The sequence below is a fragment of the Mobula birostris genome, chromosome 23 (assembly GCF_030028105.1).
Source record: "Mobula birostris isolate sMobBir1 chromosome 23, sMobBir1.hap1, whole genome shotgun sequence".
NCBI lineage: Eukaryota > Metazoa > Chordata > Chondrichthyes > Myliobatiformes > Myliobatidae > Mobula > Mobula birostris.
The window spans coordinates 10,638,995-10,662,623 of record NC_092392.1 but is presented as its reverse complement, the minus strand read 5'-3'; the positions used below and the strand labels follow the sequence as shown (position 1 = coordinate 10,662,623).

The 23,629-nt window shown below is 43.2% G+C and overlaps 1 protein-coding gene across 3 annotated transcripts in view; it reads left to right on the top strand.

The window, feature by feature from the left end:
- Positions 1-12,383: 12,383 nt before the first annotated feature.
- LOC140186630 (src substrate cortactin-like) overlaps positions 12,384-23,629 on the top strand; it is a 78,547-nt gene continuing 67,301 nt past the window's right edge. The window contains exons 1-2 of one of the 3 annotated variants that reach the window (XM_072241010.1): positions 12,384-12,525; positions 19,561-19,646. In XM_072241010.1, the coding sequence (XP_072097111.1) occupies positions 19,563-19,646 (84 nt within the window). In that variant the 5' untranslated portion in view covers positions 12,384-12,525; positions 19,561-19,562. Of the gene's footprint in view, positions 12,526-12,976; positions 13,001-19,560; positions 19,647-23,629 lie in introns of those variants that run through there. The other 2 variants (XM_072241008.1, XM_072241009.1) reach the window with 2 other exon arrangements.

The following is a 23,629-nucleotide window of genomic DNA, read 5'->3' as shown; positions in this document are numbered from 1 at the left end:
GGTGATGATTTTTGCATCAATGGGGACAGGAGAAGTTCCGGAGGATTGGAGGGTTGTGGATGTTGTTCCCTTATTGAAGAAAGGGAGTAGGGATAGCCCAGGAAATTATAGACCAGTGAGTCTTACTTCAGTGGTTGGTAAGTTGATGGAGAAGATCCTGAGAGGCAGGATTTATGAACATTTGGAGAGGTATAATATGATTAGGAATAGTTAGCATGGTTTTGTCAAAGGCAGGTCGTGCCTTACGAGCCTGATTGAATTTTTTGAGAATGTGGCTGAACACATTGATGAAGGTAAAGCCGTGGATATAGTGTATATGGATTTTAGCAAGGCATCTGATAAGGTACCCCACGTAAGGTTTACTGAGAAAGTAAGGAGGCATGGGATCCAAGGGGAAATTGCTTTATGAATCCAGAACTGGCTTGCCTCTTGGAGCAATGGAGGATGAGAGGTGACCTGATAGAGGTGTACAAGATAATTGAAAGCATTGATCGTGTGGATAGTCAGAGGTTTTTTCCCAGGGCCGAAATGGCTAGCATGAGAGGGCATAGTTTAAAGGTGCTTGGAACAGGAACAGAGGAGATGACAGGGGTAAGTTTTTTTTTACGCAGATTGTGGTGAGTGTGTGGAATGGGCTGCCAGCAGCGGTGGTGGAGGCGGAAACGATAGGGTCTTTTAAGAGACTCCTGGATGGATACATGGAGCTTAGAAAAGTAGAGGGCTATGGGTAAGACTAGGTAGTTCTAAGGTAAGGGCATGTTGGGCATAGGTTTGAGGGCCGAAGGGCCTGTATTGTGCCGTAGGTTTTCTATGTTTCTAAATAGTATGCACAAAATCCCAAGGAAGCAAATACTGAATCGGTGAGAAATTGCCAAAATTACTGAAAGTAATGGCACTAAATAGCAATTTCCTGGGATGTTGATGCTTTCATTTTAATACATCAGTGGGAAATGTTTCTTAGCCTAAAAAAACACATGGCACTCTGAGATTTCTGGAAGGTAAGAGATGGAAAGTAGGTGTTTATAGGCATTTGTCAAGAAACCTCAATCATCTTTACATGAAGATAGAGTCAAAGCACTGAACATTTTCACTGGATCAATAAGCCGCCAAACATTTGTGAAGGTTAGGCCAATCTGACCGATGCTTTTGAAATGAAATATTTAAATGACTTGGCATTTGACATGAGTAGAGACATTTTGTAAAAAATAGCACCTATACAATTAAAGGCAGATCACTGATGAGAAGAAAAAGTTAGCCAGGTTTGAGGAGGCTGTCAGAAGGTAGGATTGGAATCAAAGCAGCAAAATACAACTGTGTCACAGATACCTCATGAAAGTAAAAAAAAGAAATTGAGATACTGAGCAAGGCATCAACCTGAAATTTTAACTATTCCCATCTTCACAGATGTTGTCTGATGAGTATCTCAAGCATTTTCTGTTTCTTCTCAAATTTCAAGCATCTGCAGAATTTTGATATTGGATGGTTTCTCAGTAGCAGTTTGGTTATTCACTGTATTTAGAAATGATTTAGCCACTGCATGGAAAGTCATCTATACATTTACTGATCATTTTCAACATTTTCCTTTCTAGCAAGTATTGTGATCTACATCTCTAAGTTCCAACATTGTCCCCCGTCTCTTTTCTACAATCATTTCTCCTATATTTATATACTAGGCAGTTCATCTATGATTAATAAGCATTCTTAAATGGCATTCAAATCAATTACATTGAGTGGCATCAAGGTGGCTAAAGAGGAATTCAGGAGAGAGCTGGAGAACAGGCTTGGGCAGGATAGCACACAGGAGGTGTGGAGGGGCATCACAGGCTTCAGCCAGACAAGCTGTAGAAACTCGGAATACAGCCATGAATGGGCTAATGAATCAAACCAATTCTTCGATAGGTTTGATAATTGCACTCCTGTTCACCCCCCCCCCCCATCACAGCAGTCCAGGTGCTGAGGCACCAATGCCTCCCCTCTCCCTCCTCTCCCCCACCCCCCCGCCTGTTCAACACAGGCTCCCACTGGCTACGTCCCCTCCCTACCATCCATATACCAACCGCTTTCATCCCAATTTTCACCTCCCCCAGGCCCCACATTCCACCAACTCCCCAGTCATCATGGACTCATCTTCACTACTGTGCAGGTTGAGAAGGGCCCGGGGGAAACTCAGACATGGCAAAGCATTGGGACCGGAGGATGTGAAGTCCAAGGTCCTGAAGGGGTGTGCTGAGCAGTTGTGTGGAGTTCTCCAGTGCATTTTCAATCTGAGTCTCAGCCTGGAAAGGGTCCCGACTGTGTAAAACATCATGTATAGTCCCAGTTACCCAAAAAAGGGCCAAGCAAAAGTCTTGAATGACTACTGTCCAATGGACCTGACCTCTCACAACCTGAAAACTCTAGAGCAGCGGACCAGTACCGGGCTGCGAGGAAACGATATGAGTTAGCGGCACCTTTCCTTATTCCCTGTCACGCCCACTGTTGAACTTGAACATAGGGTTGTCAACCGTCCCGTATTTGCCGGGACATCCCATATATTGGGCTGAATTGGTTTGCCCCATACGAGACCGCCCTTGTCCCGTATTTCCCCTACTAAGGTAGAGCGTTCCTATGAAACCTTTTGTGCCGAAATGGCGTGAAGCGAAGAAGCAATTACCATTAATTTATATGGGAACAATTTTTGAGTGTTCCCAGACCCAAAAAATAACCTAACAAATCATACCAAATAACACATAAAACAGAAAATAAATAACACTAACATATAGTAAAAGCAGGAATGATATGATAAGTACACAGCCTATATAAAGTAGAAATAATGTACGTACCTTTTCTCACCCTGTCTCTTGCAAAAACGCCATCCCCTTCTCGCAATTCCTGCGTCTCCGCTGCATCTGCTCTCAGGATGAGGCTTTTCATTCTAGGACGAGGGAAATGTCTTCCTTTTTTAAAGAAAGGGGCTTCCCTTCCTCCACTATCAACTCTGCTCTTAAACACATCTCCCCCATTTCACGTACATCTGCTCTCACTCCATCCTCTTGCCACCCCACTAGGAATAGGGTTCCCCTGGTCCTCACCTACCACCCCACCAGCCTCCGGGTCCAACATATTATTCTCCATAACTTCCGCCACCTCCAATGGGATCCCACCACTAAGCACATCTTTCCCTCCCCTCCTCTCTCTGCATTCCGCAGGGATCGCTCCCTTCGCAACTCCCTTGTCCATTCATCCCCCCCATCCCTCCCCACTGATCTCCCTCCTGGCACTTATCCGTGTAAGCGGAACAAGTGCTACACATGCCCTTACACTTCCTCCCTTACCACCATTCAGGGCCCCAAACAGTCCTTCCAGGTGAGGCAACACTTCACCTGTGAGTCGACTGGGGTGATATACTGCGTCTGGTGCTCTCGATGTGGCCTTTTATATATTGGCGAGACCCGACGCAGACTGGGAGACTGCTTTGCTGAACATCTACGCTTTGTCCGCCAGAGAAAGCAGGATCTCCCAGTGGCCACACATTTTAATTCCACATCCAATTCCCATTCTGACATGTCCATCCATGGCCTCCTCTACTGTAAAGATGAAGCCACACTCAGGTTGGAGGAACAACACCTTATATTCCGTCTGGGTAGCCTCCAACCTGATGGCATGAAGATCGACTTCTCTAACTTCCGCTAAGGCCCCACCTCCCCCTCGTATCCCATCTGTTACTCATTTTTATACACACATTCTTTCTCTCACTCTCTTTTTTCTCCCTCTGTCCCTCTGAATATATCCCTTGCCCATCCTCTGGGTTCCCCCCCCCACTGTCTTTCTTCCCGGACCTCCTGTCCCATGATCCTCTCGTATCCCCTTTGCCAATCACCTGTCCAGCTCTTGGCTCTATCCCTCCCCCTCCTGTCTTCTCCTATCATTTTGGATCTCCCCCTCCCCCTCCAACTTTCAAATCCCTTACTCACTCTTCCTTCAGTTAGTCCTGACGAAGGGTCTCGGCCTGAAACGTCGACTGCACCCCTTCCTAGAGATGCTGCCTGGCCTGCTGCGTTCACCAGCAACTTTGATGTGTGTTGCTTGAATTTCCAGCATCTGCAGAATTCCTGTTGTTAATGTATGTACAGTATAGTCGGGAAGATGAAGGCAAAACCGATTTGTTGGGGGAGGGTCAGCACGTACGCGCATGCGCACAGGTGCCCGCGCAAGGCCTCATGGTCATGGTAGTCTTTCCTGGGGTAAAGTGTCCTGGGATTTGACTGCTGTTTTTGTCCCTTATTTGCGAGTGAGAAAGTTGGCAACCCTGACTGTAAAAGACATATTGAGGTGAGTTTAACCCTACTTGAACACCCCCCCCCACCGGTCCACAAGAATATTGTCAATATTAAACTGGTCCGCGGTGCAAAACAGGTTGGGGACCCCTGCTCTAGAGAGACTGGTCCTAGTTCAACTCCGACCTCTGGTCAGATCAGCCCTCGATCCCCTGCAATTTGCCTACCAGAGCACACTGGAGTCGATGGTGCTGTCACCTATCTGCTGAATAGAGCCTACTCCCATTTGGATAAGCAGGGCACCACTGTGAGGATCATGTTTGCTGATTTCTCAAGTACGTTCAATACCATACAGCCATCTTTGCTGGAGGAAAAGCTTCATTCAATGCAGGTTGGCACTTCCATTGTACCTGGATAATGGAATACCTGACCGGCAGACCACAGTTTGTGTGGCTTCAGAGCTGAGAGGCAGACATCAAAATAAGCAGCACTGGGGCCCCACAGGGGACTGCATTGGCCCCCTTCCTGTCTACCCTATACAGCTTGGACTTCAGATACAACACTGAGCCATGTCATCTGCAGAAATTCTCTGTTGCCTCAGCGATAGTTGGGTATATAAAGGGAGGACAGGAGGATGAATACGGGGCCCTGGTGGAGGACTTTGTCAAATGTTGCAAGCTGGATCATCTGCAGCTCAACATCAGTGAGACAAAGGAGATGGTGATGGACTTCAAGAAGACTAAGCCTGCACTGCTCCCTGTTATGTGACGGGATCCTGAATTACTCCTATGAACTGTGCTTTTGAAAGAGAGAGAGAGGTATTTGACACCAACATCTTGTTTTGAAAAGAGAGAGAGAAAGAAAGAGAGGGAGAGAGAGAGAGAGAGAGAGAGAGAGAGAGACGAAGACTAACTTTTGGACTGTCACTTTAAGGCACGAGGAGGAACTGAGACTAACTTTTCTGCTGAGTTGGAGAGAGAGAGCACCAAGCAGCTCGTAAGTCGCTATGGTGACTGAGGGCGGCGTTATTTGATGGACAATCGAGGTTATGGTTTCTCTGGAGGGCGTTTATACTTCCCAAGGACATTTCTTACACAGACAAAGGAAGGAGGAGTTATTTGAGAGACAGTTGGTACTCAGTACGGTGAGATAAATATGTCAGATGACGGACCTGTGACACATGTTCTTGGACACTGAATGAGCTTTGTTGTGCCCACAGAAAAAGTGGGTTTTGGAGGATCGATCAGTGGCTCTTGCAGTGAGAAAAGGGATTGACCCGTGGAAAGTTGTCCATGTGCCAACCCTTGCCTGGGTTGATAGCTCCACCACAGAAAAACGGTCCCCTTTGTTGAAGTCACATTCGGTGACTTTTTAGAGGATTTCAGAGGACAACGAGAAGATCGGTGTCAGCTCACCTGAAGACTCAAATCTCTCCCTCTCTCCATCACTACTCAATTCAATACCACGAACTGAACTGAACTTTACTCATTGTCGTAAGACTATCTATTTACCCCTAGACTTGAAGAAGCTTGGTTTTCATATATATTTCCACACTTACTGATATACTTACTTATCTATAACCATTGCTAACCTGTTTTATATATCTGGTTTTATATTACTGTATTGCGTAGTTACTAATAAACATTATTGGTTAATAGCAATGCCAGACTCCAAAGTGTTTTCCATCTCTGCTGGTTCGTTAACCCATCATGAGGTACTTGACAGTTACTATCGATGGTGAGGACATGGATATGGTGAGGACCTACAAGTACATGGGGGTGCACCTGGATGACAGACTTAAGGAGCACCAACACAGAGGCTGTGTGCAAGAAGGGCCAGTGTGGTCTCAACTTCCTGAGGAGACTGAGATCCTTTGGAGTACACAGACTCTCCTTCACATATTCTACCAGTCTGTTGTCACCAGTACAATATTCTATGTGGTGGTGCACTGGGGCAATGGCATCAACAAGTGAGATGCCAACAGGCTCAATAAACTGATTAGAAAAGCTGGCTCTGTTATAGCTGTCAAATTGGACACACTGGAGGCTGTGGTAGAACAAAGGACCCTACGTAAAATCCTGGCAATTCTGGACAATGTTTCTCACCCACTGCATGCCACCCTTGCTGAACAGAGGAGCATTTTAGTAATAGACTAGGATAACTGTGCTGGGTGTCCAAAGAGCTCTATATAAGGTCATTCTTACCCTCAGCTATTAAACTCTATAATGAGTCAACCTGTAGGGAAGTGAAGACCCCCTACCCCCCCCTATTAGACTGTTTGAGGTAATTTATTTTTTTTTATTCTTTCTTACTTCTCTTCTAATATTCGCATATCTGTGCACCTGTAATGCTACTGTGACACTGTAATTTCCTTTGGGATCAATAAAGTATCTATCTATTACAACAGTGATGTGCAGAAGAGCATCTCTGAATACCCAATACATCGGACCCTGAAATTGATGGACTACAGCAGCAGAACACCATGAACCTACACTCAGTGGCCATTTTATTAAGTATAGGAGGTACCTAATAAAGTAGCGACTGAGTGTATGTCAACTGGACAATCTTTCTATCTAGCCTATCATGGACATTCCTCTAGTCCTCTCTGCTGCTCCCTTTCTTGGCAACTTAAAACTTGCTTGTTTTCTCGTCAAGCTTGATGAAGTGTTATTGGTATGAAGTATAAAACCCCAATTCTTTCTTCACAGATGCTGCCTGGCCTGCTAAATGCATACAGTGTTTTCTTATTTCTTCTTCCACTATTAGCGTTTTTTGGGTTGATTTGCAAACCATATTTCCTTGTTTACCAATCACAACGATAGGTGATGTAATACACTATGGGTGGAAACATTAAATTACTAAGAATAAAAAAATGAAAAAAGCAAAGTTGTATTTTTGATTTTAAAAGGATAAAATAATAGTTTCTGAATGGTATTAAAGCTAGAAACAGTGGAGGTACAAAGAGGATTTAGGGTCCATAAAAATATATATAAATATCATTGACAGGTATAAGAGGTATCAAGGCTACCAGGATACTGGCCTGAATATTAGGAGAAGCAGAATACAAGGGTGAAGGAATTATTGCTACCAATAGAAACGGATTTCCTGGAATTCAACAAGCTAAGGTGTATTTGGATGCAGGACTTTATGGGTAATTAATGAGAAGTTAAGTAAAGAAAATAGTACGACATAAAACTTTTAAGAATTGGTTTTTCAGAAGTAAAGTTTGAAAATGCTTCTGTACTCAAAGTGTAGTAGGAGTTTGTACTTGTCATTTATAAAATTAATGCTCAATTTAAGATAACAGACTGATATTTTTATTAACAAAAGTAACATGAAGAAAAGTTATACACAGTTAAATCAGAGATGAGTTATGATCTCAGGGTACAGCAGAATAGATTTTGTTTTCATTTCCATGTTTCTGGTGTAAAATTCTCTTTTGTATTGTGATGGTTGTATTTGCACTTGTCCACCACCCCATCCACCGCTGACATTAACATCCCACCACAACTCAGCCAGAATCATTCCAACATGTTCAACTTTGCCAGCTCCATCCCGGAACACAGTGCTCTGGTCCCCTTGACCAAGCGTGTAGTAATGGATCCCCATCCGCAGTTCATTGAAGGAACAAGACAGAAGCACAGCACTGGGTCCAGCAAGTCCCTGCTGATGTTATTGGTGAAATGCATATTTAGCAGATCCTGTTTTTTGTGACTGTCACTGCACTCTGCAGATTGTGGAAGAGATAGTATTTGTAACAGCCCATCTGTGTAAATAGCCTGCCTTTAGTGTACAAGTTTGAGCAGTAGTGTGAATGAATTTCCTGGTAGAATTATGCAGCATGTCTTTGCTTGTCTCATGGCGAACTTTTGCTCTGTGTATTTGAAAGGGGTGAGATTATTGATCTATAAAGTAACACTCTGTAAATATGACCTTTTGCAATTGCAGGAATTTTTCAAAGTACACATATACCATGTACAACTCTGAGATTTGTTTTCTTGCATGCATACACTTTAAACCCAAGAAACGCAATAGCGTCAATGAAAGATCACATCCAACAGAAGAGACGAACAATCAATATGCAAAAGATAACAAACTGCAAATACAAAAGAGAAAAAAAGTCAGTAAGTATCAAAAGCATGATATTTCAAGTTCACACCCATTCAAGAGCTGTTGATTCCATGACTCTAAGTGCAGCCATTGAGTGCTGCAGGACTCCAAGCCATTTGATTTGCATTGACTTTAGTTTTACATGGGAATCTTAATGCCACACTCAACAATGGCTAGAAGTTAAATTAGGAACTGGACTTTGAATGTCATAATCTCTGGAGGGATTAACAAATCAGGAGGATGAGCACATGGATCAAAGACCACAGACAGCTAAACCCAAGCTGAAAAATCCAAAATTGAGAGTTGGCTAGAAATAATGGATCAGGAGGAAAAAAAGAATAAACATTTGAAATTTTGCTTCTTGTAGTAAATGGAAATAGCTTGAAATTAGTAGGCTTTAAGTAAGTACTGAGGCAAGGTTCAGCCTGTATAGGGTGAAATGTGGTTGCAAGTAAAGGTCAGAATACTGGAGACAAGAATATATGCAAAAGAAATAGATAATCAGCCAATGAAGGTGGAGGTAATTACAATACCTACTCTCGAGAACAATGAGAACAGTTGATATATATTAAGATGTTGAAACAATATTAAGACTGCAAGGCTAAACCATGGAAGATGGTTGGTACAGTTGCTTGACATTGTGTTGAACTTTAATGGAGCAATGTTGGGAGCAGAGAATATTGTGGTCAGAATAGGAATAAATTGATTAATTGGATTAGATTAGATTATAAGGACACGCAGTCCTCTTTTATTGTTATTTAGTAATGCATGCATTAAGAAATGATACAATATTCCTCCGGTGTGATATCACAGAAACACAGGACAGACCAAGACTGAAAAACTAACAAAAACCACATAATTATAGCATATAGTAACAATAGTGCAAACAATACCATAACTTGATGAAGAACAGGCCATGACATAGTAAAAAAGTTCAAAGTCTCTCGAAAGTCCCACATCTCACGCAGACGGGAGAAGGAAGAAAACTCTCCCTGCCACGCCCGACCACAGTCCAACTCTAAGTCGTCCGAAAACTTTGAGCTCCAATCAGCCCTCCGACACCCAGTACCAAGCACTATCTCTGCCGAACGCTTCGACCTCAGCCTCAGTCGTCAGCAGCAGGCAAAGCCGGGGATTTTGGGGCCTTCCCTCCGGAGATTCTCGATCGCACAGTAGCAGCGACAGCGAACCGGGCATTTCAGAAATTTCTCCAGATATTCCTCTGCTTCTCACATCTGTCTCCATCAAATCAGAATTGTGCATGGCATCCTACTTACAAATACGATATCATTTCACTGGAGAGCTGCGCGCGCTGCATCGCGCCGCCATCTTCTCCTCCCGCCAAATAAAAGTGACATATAACCAGAGTGCTGGATGAAGGCATCACTAATCCGCATTTGCTTTCCCCATACTGGAGATCAGATTCTGATGAAAAACATATTGTATTTAATATTGAAAGAGACATGTGGATTAGTTTCAACAAGGAGGAGAGTTTTGGGTCATCAATGGCAAAAGGAAGAAAATGTAGGATTGGTATGTCTCCCACCCTTCTTTGGGATGGTGCTGCGGCATAGGTTACTGCTACTGTCAGGTAGGACATACAGGAGCCTTAGATCCCACACCACCAAGTTCAGCATTAATTATTACCCTTCAGCCATCAAACTCCTGGACCAGTGTGGATAATTTCACTCCCCTATCACTGAACTGATGCCACAACCTATATTTTCGCTTTCAAGGGCCCTACAGCTCATGTTCTCCATATTATTTGTTTATATTATTAGCACAATTTGTCTTCTATTGCACATTGGTTCCTTGTCAGACTTTGCTTATGATTAGTTTTTAAATAAATTCAATCGCTTTTCTTTATTTTCTTGTAAAATAACAACAGACGATGCAATCCGATCGACAGATGACGCAATAGCCACAGCTCTACATACCGTCCTTACGCATCTGGAGATGAAGGATGCTTATGTGAGAATGCTGTTCTTGGACTACAGTTCAGCATTCAACACCATGATTCCATCCAGGCTCAACAGGAAGCTCAGAGACCTTGGCCCTCACTCTGCCTTGTGCAGCTGGATCCTGGACTTCCTGTCAGATCATCGGCAGGTGATAAGAGTGGGCTCCCTCACCTCCACCCCTCTGACTCTCAACACAGGAGTCCCTCAGGGCTGTGTCCTAAGCCCCCTCCTTTACTCCCTGTAAACCCATGACTATGTTGACACCCTCACCTCTAATCTGCTAATTAAATTTGCCAACAAGTTAATGGACCATAACGCTGTCTTATGGCAATAACTCGGGGAACGATCAATGTGGAATACTTTTGCAGATTTTAGTCAGGAAATTTGTGTCATACCTGTGCAAGTAAATTTCAGAAAATGGATATGATCACTTTGCTCTTTTGCTAGTTGTTCACCTTCAACCTACAGGTTCAATATTATAAATGCTGACTGTTGCTAACACTTCAGAAACAGAATTCCTGTTGTTAACAAATAATTCTTATTTATTTTATAAAAAAGCATAAGAGCAATTTTGCTAAGCAACAGTAAAACTCTGATAATTTACTGTCAGGTTATTCAGTAATTTGTTTAGGACCTAGCATATTCCCACCAGCGCCTTTATTTCCTGAGAAAACTAAAGAAATTTGGCCTGTCCCTTAAAACCCTTACTAATTTTTATAGATGCACCATAGAAAGCATTCTTCCAGCGTGCATCGCAACCTGGTATGGAAGTTGTCCTGTCCGAGACTGAAAGAAGCTGCAGAAGATCATGAACACAGCGCAGCACATCACACAAACCAATCTTCTGTACTTGGACTCACTTTACACCGCACGCTGTCAGAGCAGTGCTGCCAGGATAATCAAGGACACGACCCACCCAGCCAACTCACTTTTCGTCCCTCTTCCCTCCAGGAGAAGGTTCAGGAGCTTGAAGATTCGTACGGCCTGATTTGGGAACAGCTTCTTTCCAACTGTGATAAGACTGCTGAACGGACCCTGACCCGGATCTGGGCCGTACCCTCCAAATATCCAGACCTGCCTCTCGGTTTTTTTGCACTACCTTACTTTCCATTTTTCTATTTTCTATTTATGATTTATAATTTAAATTTTTAATATTTACTAATTTTTACTATTTCTAATCTTTTTAATATTTAATATTTGTAATCCAGGGAGTGTGAAGCGCAGAATCAAATATCACTGTGATGATTGTACATTCTAGTACCAATTGTTTGGCGACAATAAAGTATACAGCATTCAAACATATTATGATCACTGCCTATTAAGGGTTTTTACCTTAAGCTCTTTCATAATATCTGGATTATTATACAACACCCAATCTAAGATAGCTTTTCCCCGACTAGGCTCAAGCACAAGCTGCTCTAAAAAGCCATCTCGAAGGCATTCAACAAATTCCCTCTCTTGCAATCTGACACCAACCTGATTTCCCCAATCCTCTTGCATTTTGAAGTCTCCCATTACAATTGTGGTGCGTGACATCCTTCTCAAAGTTCACAGAATATTAAGGTAATGTTTGATAGGGAGAAATGCTGAAAGCTTTGGGGAATGCGGGCACCGAGTATGCCAACCTGGCAAATCTAGTAATGGGTAAAACTACATTGGTGGCACAGCTGCATGGTCTAACAATTCGAACTGGGCCTTTCAAGAGAGAGGTTGGGAGGTACCGGGGGAGATATCTTCCGCGTATGTTCCCGTTATGGATAGCAAGATTGATTGTGAACTTCAAGCTGACTAGATGTGGTTGTACCTCGGGAACTGCGTCTTGTCCAGCTGCCCTTCGAAATACAGTCTTGTTTTGGACTGTGATCCACACCTTTTCCAAATTCCAATTCCGATCTAGGATCCCGCCCAGTTTCCTGATTCTCATTCGGGTTGAATCAGTTGAACTGTCAGCCGCGATATATATATATATATAAAATCCTGGACTCGCCTGCTGTCTTGTCCCTACTACACCAACCGTCGCCGCTGGGCTATGATCATGCCGTGCGTGAGCTCTGGTAAACTTCACTGAACTGTTGCCTGCAAGAGGTTCTCGCCCCTTCCTGTTTAAAGTCAAATCGCGATTTCTAAGCCCAGCCTCTGTTAGAACAGGTAGCGAGCTTGCCTACGGACTTACAGCCTGTCTCAACCCCGTATCACCGGTAAGTAAGTTTCCTGAAGTTCTCAAAGTGTACACCATCGTACTAATCTGGGAATACTTTCTCGCCCTGAGTCTCGTGGTAGACAGTAGAGGAACATCGGGCACTGCTGACAATGCTTACACCCTCAGCGTCCGGGAGAAAATAACCTCCTCTTCGCCTCTGCTCGCCTCAGAGGCGACGGAGAACCTTTGGCTAGATTTGTGACTGTCCCAGTAGTATTTTTAACTACCGAAATTAGTGAAGTGAGAAAGGAGATGTGAGTGAGAAATGTGTCGGAATCTGATTGAAGTGTTCCAGGAAGTAGGAGAGAGGTTGATTGTTCGGGGGTTCATGTTCAGAATACTGCGGCTGTTACTGAAGTAATTGGGAGGGGCTACGTATTTGCAGAATAGCCTACCCCGGAGTGAACAATCTAGGCTGGATTGGAATCCGTGTGACGTGCAGAAACAAAGTGCTAAATTCTCAGAATATTAAGGTAATGTTTGATAGGGAGAAGTTCTGAAAGCTTTGGGAACACACTAGAGGCACAGCTGCATGGTCTAACAATTCGAGCTAGGCCTTTCAAGACAGAGGTTGGGAGGCATTGGGGGAAATATCTTCTGCATATGTTCCCGTTATAGATAGCGAGAGTGATTGTGAACTTCAAGCTGACCAGAAGTGCTTGTATCTCGGGGAGGGTGGGTGATCTAGATACAGTCATCTGGGAAATATCGGCTGTTTGTTTATTGCCATAGATGCTGCCTGACCTGCTGAGTTCCTCTAGCATTTTGTGTGTATTTGTCTGGATGTCCAGCATCTGCAAAATCTCAAACAAGAGCAAATCTGCGGATGCTGGAAATCCAAGCAACACACACACAAAACGTTGGAGGAACTCAACAGGCCAGGCAGCATCTATGGAAAAGAGTACAATCTACGTTTTGGGCCAAAACCCTTTAGCAGAACTGGAGAACAAAAATGAGGGGTTGGAGTTAGAATGTGGAGGGAGAGGAGGATTGAAGAGCTGGACGGCAGTGGAGATCAGAGGGAAGGAGTAGTGAGAGAGGGTTTCACTGAGCTCCTGTCGAAAGGAAGATATAACTTCTTCAGGTTAGGCATCCCTGGACCAGACTTGGCAGTGCAGTAATCGAATAACAAACAAGAGAAAGTCTGCAGATACTGGAAATCCAAGCAACACGCACAAAATGCTGGAGGAACTCAGCAGGCCGGGCAGTGTCTATGGAAAAGAGTACAGTCAACGTTTTGAGTAGTGAGAGAGGGTTTCACTGAACTCCCATCAAAGAGAGAATTCCAGAACAATTCGGATCAAGGAGATTTGGAGTTTGTATATGAATTAGTAGATATTTAACAGTGATTTACTGTCAGTAATCTCCCTTATGAATTTGGAAACCTAGAAATAAAATCACAGGGAACTGATCAAGAGCTACATAATGTTTATATGTAGAATATTGATTACGTAGACAGCTAAACACAGGGTGCAAAATCTGGAATTGAGAGAAGGCTAGAAATAATGGACCAGGAGAAAAAAAAAACAGAATAAACATTTCAAATAGAAAAGAGTACAGTCGATATTTTGGGCTGAGACGCTGCTGAAGGGTCTCGGCTGGAAATGTCAATACTACTCTTCTCCATAGATGTTGCCTGGCCTGCTGAGTTCCTCCAGCATTTTGTATGTGTCGCTTGCATTTCCAGCATCTGCAAATTTTCTCTTGTTTGTGATTGGATAAACATTTCAAATTTTGCTTCTTGAATTAAATGGAAATAGCTGGAAATTAGTAGGCTTTAAGCAAGTACTGAGGTGAGGTTCTGCCTGTATAGGGTGATGTGTGGTTGCAGTTAATGGTCAGGTTACTGGAGACAAGAATTTATGCAAAAGATATAGATAACCAGCCAAGGGAGGTAGGGTGGGTGGTCCTTGCAAGATCATTACAATAGCTGCTCTCTAGAACAATGAGAACAGTTGCTACGCTATATATGAAGTTGTTGAAAGCGATATTAAGATTGCAAGACTAAACCATGCCAAATTGGAAGATGGTACTGTTCCTTGAGATTGTGTTGAGCTTCAATAGAGCAATGTTGGGAACAGAGAATATTGAGGTCAGGATGGGAATAAATTGATCAATTAGAGTGACAGATAGTTAGAGTGCTGGATGAAGACATCACTAATCTGCATTTGGCTTCCCCATTCTAGAGATCAGACCCTGATTGTTTTTAAATTGAAAGAGACATACGGAGTGTTTTGGGTCATCAGTGGCAAAAGGAAGAAAATGTAGGATCGGTATGTTTCCTGCCATTCTTTGGGATGGTTCTGTGGCAAAAGTTACTGCTACCATCAGGCAGGAGATACGGGAGCCTTAGATCCCACACCACCAGGTTCAGAAATAGTTGTTACTCTTCAGTCATCAGACTCCTGGACCAGCGTGGATAGCTTCATGCACCTCAACACTAAACTGATGCCACAACCTACGGATTTGCTTTCAAAGGGGTTGGTGATGGGGGGGGTGGGTGGCAGATTGGTGGCTGAGGGTGGGGATTGGTGAGTGAATTGTAAATGAGGGTGGTGGATTGGTATGTGAGGGTGGGGACGGGTTGTTCTGTTAGGCTGTGGATTGGTGGCGAGGATGAGGAGATTGGTGTGTGAGGGTGAAAGATTGGTAGGTGAGTGTGGGGGTTGGAGGTGGAGAATAGAATTGAAGAAATGGGCTGACATCAAACAGGTGAAAGTGGGAAATCACAAAGGAGGGTGAGTTCTACAGAGCTAAATAGTGAGGGCGAGGCTGGCAGGGAAAGGGGACACAAGGTGGGCACAGTCACCTCTGCTTTAGATAGCTGGACACTGAATTCCTTCTCTATAGGGATAAGCAGTCACCAACAGAGCCCAACGCTTCACACTAACGCTACTGTGAGGGGTGGCCCCCTGCAGAGGAAACATTGACCTGTCAGTTTCCTCAGGAAAATGCACCAATTCAGACACTGTAGTGCTGGAAAAATGTGATAGAAGGTATTGGCTGGGCTGAAACAAAGAATACTCCATGTTGCTCAAAATGTTGGTGAAATTCAAACTAGTTGCAGTTTCCATAGCAACATCTTTCACTGGAGGAAGTGAGTGAATTCAAAGGAGAAGTTACTTAATATCAGAACAAGTTCAATCAGATGGGGAGGGTAGGTCCAAACGGAGCCTCTTTTAAAGGGAGAAATGGAGTGTGTGAGGGTGGTACTGATGAACGGCCTAGTAAGCCTGGATATCCACGATGTAAAATATACCAGGACTGAGATATGGGCTGGAATCTAACTGAGGTGTTTGGTGGAAGTATGCATAATATAATAGATGTCAGGAATAAATTACAGGCCGGAATCTCATTGAGGCATTGGGAGGTTTAAATATAGAATACTAGATTCTTGGGAGGCTAAAATTCAGCGGAGGATTGGTGGGTTTACAAATGCCCAGGATTGGAAGATGGGTTGGAATCTAACTGAGGAGTTTAAGTGGTTGGTAGATAAATTAATAGATAATCATGGCTGACATTATGGGAAGGATACAAAATCATCACACTGTTTGTGTTGCCAGCATTAAGAATTAACATTAGATTATGAAGCTACGTAGTCCTCTTTTATTGTCATTTAGTAATGCATGCATTAAGAAATGATACAATATTTCCTCCAGTGTGATATCACAAAAACACAGGACAGACCAAGACTTAAAAAAACTGACAAAACCACATAACTATAACATATAGTTACAACAGTGCAACAATACCATAACTTGATGAAGAAGTCCATGAACACTGTAAAAGTTCAAAGTCTCTCAAATGTCCCACATCTCACGCAGACGGGAGAAGGAAGAAAAACTCTCCCTGTCATGCTGACCACGGTCTGACTCTGAGTCATCCGAAAACTTCGAGCTCTGATCAGCTCTCCGACACCGAGTACTGAGCGCCATCTCTATCCGAATGATTCGACCTCCATCTCGGTCGCCAACGGCAGGCAAAGCCGGGGATTTTGAGGTCTATCCTCCGAAAGATTCCCGACCGCGCAGTAATGACGGCAGTGAATGAGTGTTTCAGAAATTTTTCCAGATGTTCCTTTATGCTTTCATGTCTGTCTCCATCAAATCAGAATTGTCCACAGCCCCTATTTAACGGATACGATATCATTTTTCACCGGAGGGCTGCACACGTGTGGCGCACTGCTATCGCTTCCTCCCGCAGAAGAGTGGCTTAACCTGTTAACACTTTTGTCTACAGTGGAATGAACTGATAAAGGATATGAACTGGTCATTTGGAGAAGATCTGCCAGATTGTTTTTGACTTAAACATATTGATCCTAGACTGCCATTTTATCTTAAGATTCTGACCACAACAGAATTCTTCTGGCACCATCTCCAGCAACCAAAGTACATTTGTTTTTAACAAATCTTCTGCTTATCAGAGCACCCGCAGTGACCCATTCCACTCAGTCTGAAACAGGGCTGAACCAGTTGTCAACTAGGGAAGACAAGATTGGTTCAATCCTGGCCACACTGAGAGCCAGAGTTGATTGTTTTAGACAGGAAAAAAATGTCGCTATTAGCCATATGCTTATTGGTAACTTTCCTTTGAGTGGCCTTGAAAACATCAACATTATACCAAACTACAATCATTAAAGTTAAAGACCATTTGTGGAATCACCTTGAAGCGTAGGAGAATAAGAGGAGATTTAAGACAATAAGACCGTAAGATATAGGAGCAGAAGTAGGCCATTTGGCCTATCGAGTCTGCTTCACCGTTCAATCATAGGCTGATCCAATTCTTCCGGTCATCGCCACTCCCCTGCCTTCTCCCCATACCCTTTGATGCCCTGGCTAATTAAGAACCTATCTATCCTTACCTTAAATACACCCAATGACTTGGCCTCCAAGCCGTTCGTGGCAACACATTCCACAGATTTACCACCTCCTGACTAAAGTAATTTCTCTACATCTCTGTTCTAAATGGACGTCCTTCAATCTTGAAGTCATGCCCTTTTGTTCTAGACTCCCCTACACTGGAAATAACTTTGCCATATCTAATCTGTTCAGGCCTTTTAGCATTCGGAATGTTTCTATGAGATTCCCCCCTCATTCTCCTGAATTCCAGGGAATACAGCCCAAGAGCTGCCAGATGTTCCTCATACGGTAACCCTTTCATTCCCGGAATCATTCTCGTGAATCTTCTCTGAACCCTCCCCAATGTCACTATATCCTTTGTAAAATAAGGAGCCCAAAACTGCACACAATACTCCAAGTGCATTTTTATAAAATGCAAGCAGGCTTTTTTCCACTAAAGTTGGGTGAGACAAGAACTAGAGGTCATAGGTTAAGACCATAAGGGTGAAAGGTGAAATATTTAAGGGAACATGAGGGAGGAACTTCCTTACTTAGAAAATGGTGAGAGTGTGGAATGGGCTGCCAATGGAAGTGGTAGATGCAGATTCTGTTGCAACCTTCAAGAGAAATTTGGATAACTACATGGATGGGACAACTGTGGAGGGCTATGTTTCAGATGCAGGCCAACGGGACTAGGCAGAATAATAGTTCAGCATGAAGTAAGTGGGCCAAAGAACTGGTTTCTGTGCTGCAGTGCTCTATGACTCTATCTTGAGCATGTTAATTCTGGGGCTCAGAGAGAAAGGCTAGATCACTTTCTCAAAGGCAAAAAGAAATGGGCATTAAGTGCCAACTTTATCAGCAAAAACCCACATCTGGAAGACAGTATTAATGTTTGGTTTGCAAAATTATTTTGTTACTTAACTGACTGTTTCTCTGCAATAGCCAGCTCATAAAACATGCAGTGTAAAGACTCCATTTTCTGAGTAACAAAAATATCACAGTTGGAATGAAAAATGTACAAGAGTAGTGGCTTAATACTAACAGGACTATTTGTCAGTGAAACTATGAGATATGGAAGTAAGAGGCTCCCTGGTGCCCCCACCCCAAACCCCAACTTTGCCAGCTTAGCAGACCGGTGTAGTCAGGGGAATCTGAATCTTATTCTTTGCTTTGAATGGTTTTCAGTTTTAAAAGTTGATCACTTTCTGTTGCAAGAGAAGCTCAGGGCTGTGTCAGGCTTACTGATTCTGGAAGGGTCAGAATTTCACAATCAACCAGCAACAAACACTTCTGCAATTTGTTGAGCTTTGCATGATAGTTAAGCTGAAAAGAAATTTGAGTGGGCCGGGAGCTGGTGCTGAGAGCAACGGAAATCCATCAAATACATCGCACGTTTTCTTGAATCAAGAAATATCAGCCCATGTCGCAGAACTGGAGAGAGGAGCCTGTGGCTGAGATAGAGCAGGAAGTGGGAGTGGGCTCAGCCTGGAACAGCTGTGTCTTGTGTGAAAAGGGAGCTCTGAGGCTGCCATGCAGTGCGTTGCAGCAGTGATTGAGGGTTAACAGATTTCCTTGGCGGGTTGGGAGCTACATGGGCAAAATGGCTTCCTTCGCTGGAGACCCTCAGGAAAAGTGAGGAGGAGTTCGATTTGCAGTGGCAAAACTTGATCACTGTACTGTAATTGCAAGTTTCAATATTGTTTAATGTCGTTTCCAGTACACAAGTATAATGGAGAAATAAAATGATTGTTACTCCAGATCTGAACCAACACAAGTAAAAACAAAATAATAATAAATATGTAAGATAGCTTATATGTATAGTTTGGTTGAATGTCCATAACATGATGCGAGGTACGTGGAATAACCATTACCATTAGGAGTGAGAAGAGTCAAAGCACCAGCCAAATAAAACTGATAAGAATGAAAACCAAATACTGGCAAGCAACTTTTTGTGGAAATTGAAGCCATGACCCGCACCGCTAAAAGGTGATAGCAAATGTTATGAATAGACTTTAATTGTGGTATGAGAGAAGTGGGTGTGGAGAGTCCATTGCAGGATACAGTGTAAGTGGGAAAATGTGAGGGGATTACATGCATAGGGCTCATTAAACATTGGCGTGTCTAAAGAATATAGGAAAACTAGGTGTTCTAAATTGATGGTTTGTTGGTTCAAGCATCTTTTTGTCTCACAGAGATGTGGAAAGCAGCAGTGGGCCATAATGTTAAAGTGGATCAGGAGAAGGATGGAGATGATTGGGAAACAGATCCTGACTTTGTCGTAAGTAATCATTTTTTTTGCCTGTTCAGATTGGCCAAGAATTTACTCTGAAGAAATCTAATTACAAGCAAGAGAAAATCTGCAGATGCTGGAAATCTGAGCAACACACACAAAATGCTGGAGGAACCCAGCAGGCGAGGCAGCTTCTATGGAAAAAAGTACAGACAACGTTTTGAACCGAAACCCTTTGGCAGGACAAAGAGTTTCGGCCCGAAACATCAACTATGCTATTTTCCATAGATGCTGCCTGGCCTGCTGAGTTCCTCCAACAGTTTGTGTTTGTTTCTCTGAAGAAAGATTCACACACTGGAGGGCACTGAGTGACCGTGCCCTGTACTCTTCATGTCTCTCAACTTCAAGATTAAACATCAAACCCTTACTTCCCATTCTAGTTAGAAAATCTAGACTGAAGTGACCCAATTTTCAGTTCGTACTTAAACGATGTTTATCAAGAATATTTAATCCCATTCTGTATTTTTATAAGCCAACTGTATCAATTTCTTTACATTGAATCTTATTCAATTTGTTCAGTTGTTTTATGCAAACAGAAACTGAGACCTTAGAGACTAGAGGGAACCTGAATTGAATGTGAGTTCGATTTTTACAGCCAGGGTGATGCCTGTGGTTTTTCCACATTGCCATCTCTGCTGGGACTACACTGATGTAAACCAGAACAAGATTGGGATTGGACATTGCAATATGTGAAAGATGATATCTCTGTGGAGTTGGCCTTGGCTAACTCCAGGCCAAGGCACTGAATGGTGGTAAAGATCTATACACACTTAATCTGTCTGCACACAATTTCCAGCATTTAATACAAGCTCACCTGTTAGGCTAATTAATTACAGTCAGATAGGAAACATAATTGCCATTTCTATTGATCCTGATTTTTTTGACCTTTTATGTACATTTTAAACAAAAACAAGTGGAATATTTCTAATCTGTTACTGTTGCACTGGCATCTGAAGTCAAATTACATTACAACTTGGTTCTTTAATAAATTTAGTTGAATATTTGTATTAAATGCAGATTCTAAAAAGGAAGTTTTAAAGTATGTGGCTCAAACATCAGTGAACCCGTCAGACGCAGCGATGCTGAATTTAAAATATGAAGCGTAGGACTGAGCAACAGGAAGTGGTCAACTCACACTTCCCTTTCTACCCAGTGAAGCTGAGATACATTAGTACTGTAACCATCCTCCACTTGAACAAATGGAGGCTGGGATCAGTGACGGCACCTTATAACCCAGGTTTAAACCACTATCCTCCCTGTGTCCCATCCCTTCCCTCTTGACCTTTTCCTCTCCCTCCCATCTCTCTTTTTTCCCCAGCTTCTATCCACCTGCCTTTTGTTTCCCTTTCCCTCTATCCACTTCATCCTTCTTCCCTGTCTGTCTCCAGCTCACTCCACCCTCTCACTCCAGCCATTTCCTTTTAGTCCCCTCAATCATTATACCAATTTTATTTTCCCCTTTGATCTTGCCTGATTTCCTACATCCCCTGAATTTCACTCAGATCCTCGATCTCCTTCAACCCCTCAATATCCTTCATCCCCTTGATCTGCCCGTGTGCCTTGATCTCTCACTTTCCCTCGATCTCACAATGCCTGTAGATTTTATTCTGCCCCTCAGTGTTGTTGCCCTTTCACTCCACTCCTGTTTCACCCTTGCTCCCCTTTTCTGACTCAGTCCTTTCTTATCATCTGAATGCTGGCCCTCATGTTCTGGATACAGAAGATAACAGAAAAGTATCATTTGAGATTTGCCATACACAGGGCAATCTTAGGTACCTGGCATACTCGATGAAGGGTCTCAATTGAGAAGGATTATTTCCCCCTACAGATGCTGCCTGACCTATTCCGGCCCTCCAGCAGTTTGTTTTTTGTTACATACTTGGCCTCTTCTTTGCAACTGGAAACCAAAATAACATAATGAATTTAGTCCGGAAAATGGTGGGAGCACTCAGCAGATCAAGCAATATCTTTGGAAGGAAGAGTAGAGTGAGGTCAGAACAGATGAAGGGTTTTCAACCTGAAGCATTAACTTTGTTACTCTTCCCGCAAGTGTTGCCTATCCTGCTGAATATTTCTGGCATTCAATTTTTAATTCTTTGCTATTTTCTCTCAAGGTTTAGAAACCTAACTCTGTCCATGTACACCTTGAACAGAAGCAATCTGTCCTCTTAAACATGTGACACACTTTTTTTGGGATTGGAATAGGACAGGGGTAAGTTTTTTATGCAGAGAGTAGTGAGTGCATGGAATAGGCTGCCGGCAACGGTGGTGGAGTTGGATATGATAGGCTCTTTTAAGAGACTCCTGGATAGGTACATGGAGCTTAGGAAAATAGAAGGCTATAGGGAACCCTTGGTAATTTCTAAGGTAAGGACATGTTCGGCACAGCATTGTGGGCCAAAGGGCCTGAATTGTGCTGTAGGTTTTCTGTGTTTCTCTGTTTCTCTGCAACAAAGAAAAATGAATCTCAAGGTAGTATGTGATAACATATATATATTCACACACATTGATAATAAATTGACTTTGAACTAGTACGTTTGCAGGTGACACAAAAATTTGCAATGCTCTGGATTGTAAGGAAAGTTGTCTAAGTTTACAGCAGGATAGATCAGTTGGAAAGTTGAGGTGATGTATCTTGGAAGTCACTTAGGAGTAGTATCTGGTTGATCACAAAGGGGTGTCAATGAACAGTGGGGTCTAATGGACTCAGTCCATAGTTCCATGAAACCAGCAAAACAAGTGGATAGGGTGTTGAAGAAAGCATATGGCATGCTTGCCTTCGTAGGTCAGGGCATTGAACATAAGAGCTGGAACATTATGTTGCATGTTTACAGAACGCTGCTTTGGCAAAACCTGAAGCATTGTGTGCAGTTCCCCCAGGCCATCAGACTCCTCAATACCCAGAGCCTGGACTGACACCAACCTACTGCCCGCTACCGTGCCTATTGTCTTGTTTATTATTTATTGTAATGCCTGCGCTGTTTTGTGCCCTTTATGCAGTCCTGGGTAGGTTTGTAGTTGTTTTATGTTGTTTTACGTAGTTCAGTGTAGTTTTTGTATTGTTTCATGTAGCACCATGGTCCTGAAAAATGTTGTCTCGTTTTTACTGTGTACTGTACCAGCAGTTATGGTCGAAATGACGATAAAAAGTGACTTGAGTTGATTTGAGGAAGAAAGTGATTGCACTGAAAAGAGAACAGAGGAGTTTCACCAGACGAGTTCCATCCCTGAAGATGACCCAGTGCCACCCCTGCCCATTTATCTCCTCCCTTACCTCCATTCAGGGTCCTAAACAGTCCTTTCAGGTAAGGCAATGCTTCACCGGCAAATCTGCTGGAGTCACCTATTGTGCTCAGTGCTTCCAATGCAGCGTGCTCTACATTGGTGAGACCTGTCGTAAATTGGGGGAACGCTTTATTGAGCACCTCCACTCCATCCGTCAAAAGGGGAAATTCCCAGTGGCAAAACATTTAAATTCTGAGTCCCATTCCCATTCTGACAGGTCAGTCCAAAATTTCCTTGTGCCACGATGAGGGCACCCTCAGGGTGGAGGAGCAGCACTTTATATTCCGTCTGGGTAGCCTCCAACCCAATGGCATGAATACTGATTTCTGCTTCCAATAAAGAAATTTTTTCCTTCCTCTTCCCCTCTTGTTCTATTCCCCACTCCATCCTCTGACTTCTCCTCACCTGCCTTTCACCTCCCCCTGGATCCCTTACTCCTTTTCTTCCTCCTGTAGTCCACTTTCCTCTCCTGTCGGATTCCTTCCTTTCCTACCCACCTGGCTCCACCTTCTGGCTATCCTCATTCCCCTTCCCCCCCACCTTTTTATTCTGGTGTCTTCTGCCTTTCTTTCTAGTCCTGAAGAAGGGTCTCTGCTGGAAACATCGACTCTTTTTTCCCCTCTGTAGATGCTGCCTGACCTGCTGAGTTCCTCCAGCATTTTGTTTCTGTTGGTCCGGATTTCCAG